This window comes from Ictidomys tridecemlineatus, chromosome 4 (assembly GCF_052094955.1).
Source record: "Ictidomys tridecemlineatus isolate mIctTri1 chromosome 4, mIctTri1.hap1, whole genome shotgun sequence".
In the NCBI taxonomy this organism is placed as follows: Eukaryota; Metazoa; Chordata; class Mammalia; order Rodentia; family Sciuridae; genus Ictidomys; species Ictidomys tridecemlineatus.
The window spans coordinates 70,213,673-70,219,523 of record NC_135480.1 but is presented as its reverse complement, the minus strand read 5'-3'; the positions used below and the strand labels follow the sequence as shown (position 1 = coordinate 70,219,523).

Sequence of the window (5,851 nt, the reverse complement as noted above, 5' to 3'; positions counted from 1 at the left end):
GGTCTCTCTGCTCTATAGGAAGTGAAATGTATTGACGTCAAAGCCTCTCAAGTGAACATGCTCACTCAGGGGGTAGGAGGAGGGGCCAGAGGGCCAGGCAGGAGCTGACCACTGACATTACTGAAACCAGTTTCATCCCAGCTCTTTTCCAAAGGAAAGGAGATCAAGCAGCAAAAGCAACTGAGTCCACGAGGCAGAGTATTTATGGACAATTTAGGTGGATAGTAGAAGCTTTATGAGAACTTATTTTGGTTTCTGGTATGGAACTTATTTTTTTTCAAATGTTTTTTGTTGCCTTATTAGTAACATTATTTCCATAAATACTATTGCTTTCATATAGCCATGCCTCTCCCCAGGTTGTTCTCTCTGACAGAGGTATTGTTTATTGGTTGACACACTCAAGTGCATCATTTAAGTCTTGTTGTCTTCCATCATTTAAGGTCAAATGTTGTCTATGTAAATATGCTGAGTCTTTTGGGCAGGCTTGAGGGCCCTTTTACTGGATCAACTATGGTAACTTTAATTTATTTCCTGTTTTAGTCAGTTTTTTTTTTCTGCTGTGAACAAAATACCTGACAAGAAAATTAGAGGAGGAATAGTTTCTTTGGGGGCTTACAGTTTCAGAGGTCTCAGCCCATAGACTGTTGGCTCCATTTCTCAGGGCTTCAGGTGAGGCAGGACATCACAAAGGAACAGTGGGGCAGAGGAAAGCAGCTGGGAACATAGTGCCAGGAAGTAGAAGGAGAGAAAGCTCCACTATCTAGAGAGAAAATATATACTCAAAGATACACCCTACCCGGGAACCACCTCCTCCAGTCACACACTGACTAGTTAGCATCTAGTTAATCCTTACCAGAGGACTGATGCATTTATTAGGTTAAGATTCTCATATGAGCCTTTAGGAGATATCTCATATTGAAACCATGATGCTTCCATTGAGGCATGAATCATATTATATATTACAATGGCTTGTTTACATGGCTATCTTTCTACCGGAATGGGTGGGAATCATAGTTTCTTATCTCTACATCCTCAGTACTAGCACAGTGCCAAACACATTGTATGTAAATATCTTTGTGTGAAATGAGTGACTGGATGGATAGTTATGTGTAATAATCAATTTTGTGATTCAGCCTAAACCATAAACATCTTATTTTTGTGTATAGAACTTTATGGTTGACAAAAGACTTTCATTTCTATTATCTTACTGATTGTCTATCAAAGAGGCTCATATTACTATTCTCATTTTACAGATGGGAACATTGAAAACCAGAGAGTGAGTTTTCTATTGTCAGCCACATAATAAAGGCAGGATTAGACATCAGCTCCTGGCTACAGTTTTAGCATTTCCTCCACTATGTTACACTGCCTTATTTCTAAGTTCCTAAAACCTAGAGGGGTAGCTACTCTCTTGCATTTGAAGATAGGCACTCCCTTTGTTGGGGACAAAGGACAACTGATACTGATTTTATAGTGCCATGATTAAGAATGGGTGGGGCCTAAGGAATCGGGAACATGGGTATTTGTTGAGCTCTATTTTGTATCAAGTGCCTCATACACACTGTCTCACAACAACTTGGAGGAACTGAGATGATTTCATGAATGGATGAGAAAAGTAAGACTTGGAGGTATTATTTGTTTATGGTATCACGTAATGCTCACAAACCCCCTGAGAACAGTTATAACTGAGGTTATGATGAGGAATCTGAGCCTTAGGAAGATTAGCTGACTTTCCAAGGACCCCTAGCAACAGGCAGGACCAGAATTGGAACCTGATGTCATCTTCAAATCAACTTTGATGCTTAGCTCTCAAGTGGTCTGTATGTCTCACATCTCACATGCAGACTCTGCACCTATACTATAACAACTTGATTTGAGAACACTTTAGCATGCACAGTATCTTCATTTATGTAATTTCATTTAATCTTCACAAACACCTTAGGACAAAGAAATGTGTAAGGGAATATAGTCATGTTTTTTTCTTGTGTATGTTTCAGAGAGGTAAGAGTGACTGCTCATTCAAGTTATGGGACAGTCAACAGATAAAGCTCCTTACAGAAATTCTCATTTAAATACCACAAGTGGGCTGAGGCTGTAGCTCAGTAGTGGTAGAGTGCTTGCCTAGCGAGCATGAGGCACTGGGTTCAATCCCCAGTACTGCCTCACAAGTGCCATGTGAGGTGGATAAACTTACCGAGTTTTGGATTTAACATGAATGAAACTAGCTTTGGACTTAACATGAGTAAGCTGTGCAAAACATGACTGGCTCCTTTGCCCAAAGGCATGTGCTCAACAAGGCAAGGATCTCAACTTAAGTCACAGGGGTATTGAGTAGCTAAACCCAGAAACCAGGTTTTTTTTCTAAATCGCCTTCCAGGTTCTACCATATTTCTCATTTTCTCTATTCCCTGAGGAATGTCCAGTTGAAAGTGGGTCAAATGCCAAGGTGATCCTCAAAATGCAACAAGAGTTTCAGAAGAACAACCAGTTCATCTTTTGCCCTAGCAGGTGTGAAGCAAGAGGTGGTTTAGTGAGAGTGATTCCTTTCTCATTTCTCTTTTGTTGTCTTTGTGCTAATAAACCATGGGTCAAGGGCTGGTTGCAATTTACTGGAAGCTAATCGTTACTTCTAACAATCAAGGGGTAGAAGAAATAGCATTGCACTTGAGAGTCCTGGGGATGCTCTGGTTAGAGTCCTGGACTCTAGCTCTAGTTAGAGCTCAAAGAAACTAGTTTCCTTCTCTGATGAGATAAAACAAAGCTAAGGAACAATACTAGTTTTGTTCTGGAATGGCTTTATAATTAAACTGGAATAGATGGGGCTTGGGCCAACTTCTTTGAGGCCCAGTTTCCTCCTTTGTTGAATGGTGATAGTAATGTGTAATTCACAAGGCTGTGGTTTAGGGATTAAATGAGATAATGCATTGACAACATCTGGCACAGGCATGCACCCAGTAGCCGGTAGCTATCATTATTACAAGACTTGGGGCAGAAACCCTGTCTTTGGACCACTGCCTTCCCTACCTCCGGCCAGTCTCCCGCTGAAGTTTGAGGACAGGCCATCTTCTCCTTGCCCCTGGCGGTTGGAAATTGCCTAAAGAAACGTCCTGAGGCAAAGGGAAAGTAAGGGGTTAAGGACTGAGAAAGCCCAGAAGACTGGAAAAGGGACGACCCCCCCCCACCGCCCCGCGTCCCACCAAGCCAGGCTAAGTAAGCCCCTCCCCTTCGCCACCGGGGCGGTCGCCGTGCGCTCCCTCCCTCCGCCTCTCGCTTACAAGATCTAATGAGCTCCCCCGGGAGGCTGAGCAGCGAGCCGGTCCCAGAGCAAGGAGGCAGCGCCGCGCGCCCAGCGCGGGGGCCGGAACCGGGCCTTGGTAGCGAGCAAGAGTCGGACTGGGGCGCACCATCCACTTTCCGGACGGTCCGGGGGCCGCGGCGATGGCGGTGCAGGCGGCGCTCCTTAGCACGCACCCCTTCGTGCCCTTCGGCTTCGGAGGCTCCCCGGACGGACTGGGGAGCACCTTCGGAGCCCTAGACAAGGGCTGCTGTTTCGAGGACGAGGAGGCTGGGGCGCCGGCGGGAGCGCTGCTGTCGGGAGCAGAAGGAGGGGACGTACGCGAGGCCACTCGAGATCTACTCAGCTTTATCGACTCGGCGTCCAGCAACATCAAGCTAGCGCTGGATAAGCCCGGCAAGTCGAAGCGGAAGGTGAACCACCGCAAGTACCTGCAGAAGCAGATCAAGCGCTGCAATGGCCTCATGGGCGCCGCGCCCCCGGGCCCACCCTCCCCCAGCGCGGCCGACACGCCCGCCAAGCGGCCGCTAGCCGCCCCCAGCGCTTCGACGGCCGCGGCGCCGGTGCATGGCAAGGCCGCCCCCCGGCGGGAGGCGTCGCAGGCCGCGGCAGCCGCCAGCCTACAAAGCCGAAGTCTGGCAGCGCTGTTTGACTCGCTGCGCCACGTCTCCGGGGGCGCCGAGCCAGTGGGGGGTGCGGTGGCAGTGCCAGTGACCGGCCTTGGAGGATCGAGCTCCGGGGGCGCGGGAGGGGAAGCGTCTGGCCCCGCCGGGGGCTCAGCGGTCCCGGGCGCAAGGAAGGTCCCACTGCGGGCCCGAAATCTGCCCCCGTCCTTCTTCACTGAGCCCTCCCGGGCGGGCGGTGGCGGCGGCGGGTGTGGCCCGTCGGGGCCTGGCGTGAGCTTGGGCGACCTGGAGAAAGGGGCGGAGGCCGTGGAGTTCTTCGAGTTGCTGGGGTCAGACTACGGCGCCGGCACCGAGGCGGGCGTCTTGCTTGCCGCAGAGCCTCTCGACGTGTTCCCCACCGGAGCCGCTGCCCTGCGCGGACCCTTGGAGCTGGAGCCTGGCCTTTTTGAGCCCCCGCCAGCGATGGTGGGAAACCTACTATACCCTGAGCCCTGGAGCGCCCCGAGCTGTGCCCCGACCAAGAAGTCGCCCATGGCTGCAGCCCGCGGCGGTTTGACCTTGAACGAGTCCTTGCGCCCCCTGTACCCTGCTCCCTCGGACTCTCCCGGCGGCGAGGACGGGACCGGCCATTTGGCCTCTTTCGCCCCCTTCTTCCCGGACTGCACCCTGCCGCCGCCGCCGCCGCCGCCGCATCAGGTGTCCTATGATTATAGCGCGGGCTACAGCCGCGCAGCTTACTCCAGCCTTTGGAGACCGGATGGTGTTTGGGAAGGGGCCCCGGGGGAGGAGGGGGCGCACCGGGACTGACTGAAGTACCTTTCTGTCCCATTAGAGACTGCTGTGGGGAGCGCCCTCCTCAGGGTCCCTCCTTAGCCTGGAGAACGATGGGAAAACGCACGTGGAGATGAAACGGGATTTTAAAAAATTCAATTAATAAAGGAAACTTAAGAAAAAAAGAGATGAAGAGGAGTTGGGGATTGTTTTAATCACAGCCGAGTGTGTGTGTGTGTGTGTGTGTGTGTGTGTGTGTGTGTGTGTGTGTGTGTATCTTTAAGCTGCCTGTAGGTTCTTACTGGACCAAACAAAAAAGCCAAGCAAACCAAGACATGGCTTGGGAAATAATGGATGGGTGGGGTAGGCAGAAGGAACAAGAGGTGGCTATAGAGGCCACCTCTTGCCCCTTCTCCAATTTTTCATCAAAAGTCAGTGTATTTAGTGTAATTTCTCCTTTTAAACATTGTCTGGTCCCTTCCATTGAGTGCATCATGAAGTCAAAAGTGTACTGAAAAGAATGGGGGAGAGCGATGTTGTTATGATTTGAGTGTTTTCATAGAGGGTAATCTCAGAGGTCTCTGTGGCCTCTCAGACCTGCTATGTGGGAGTGTTACCGAGGACCAGCGGTGGTCCACCGCTGTCCTTGGGTGTGGTTCTCTTGTCTCTTGTCTGTTGCTCTTCCTCTCAAAATTTCCCCCTGCTTCCTTTCTTCTTTCATCTTTCTGCTCTTATCTGTGCTTTTCTTTACTTTGCTCCTTTTTTTCCTGGCCTTTCATTGCACTCCATGCTCTCTCATATTTCTTTTTCTGTTTGCTTTTCTCACCAATATCTGTGGTAGGAGACAAATTTGGCAAACCTCTGTCCATTTTTTTCTCTTGTTTCCCTTTCTTATTTTCCAACCATGTTGAGAAGGGGAGACAAGGCAAGTGTTACCTCTTTGCATTGCAGTTTCCTTATCTGAGAGGGTGGGGGTGACAGCATTCCCCCACCTCACTTCTTCATACCTTGTTGGATAGCAGCTCAGAAGTGAAATATACAGAATGCTTGAGGCTGCAGCAGTGCTTGATTGTCTGTGTGTGTGTGTGTGTGTGTGTGTGTGTACATATGCATTTAAATGGTTTTTATAAGTGGGAGCAACTGGAAATGTGATTCTCAT

The 5,851-nt window shown here is 49.7% G+C and overlaps 1 protein-coding gene across 1 annotated transcript; it reads left to right on the top strand.

The window, feature by feature from the left end:
* The first annotated feature begins 3,207 nt into the window (after window positions 1-3,207).
* On the top strand, window positions 3,208-4,879 carry Fam181b (family with sequence similarity 181 member B). The gene has a single exon (XM_078046772.1). It carries the CDS (start codon window positions 3,439-3,441, stop codon window positions 4,726-4,728), a length of 1,290 nt encoding a protein of 429 aa, XP_077902898.1. The 5' UTR covers window positions 3,208-3,438; the 3' UTR covers window positions 4,729-4,879.
* Window positions 4,880-5,851: the final 972 nt, after the last annotated feature.

What these genes read in the sequence shown, in the direction of transcription:
- Fam181b (XM_078046772.1), top strand. Translation starts at nt 3,439, where the DNA reads ATGGCGGTGCAGGCGGCGCTCCTTAGCACGCACCCCTTCGTGCCCTTC.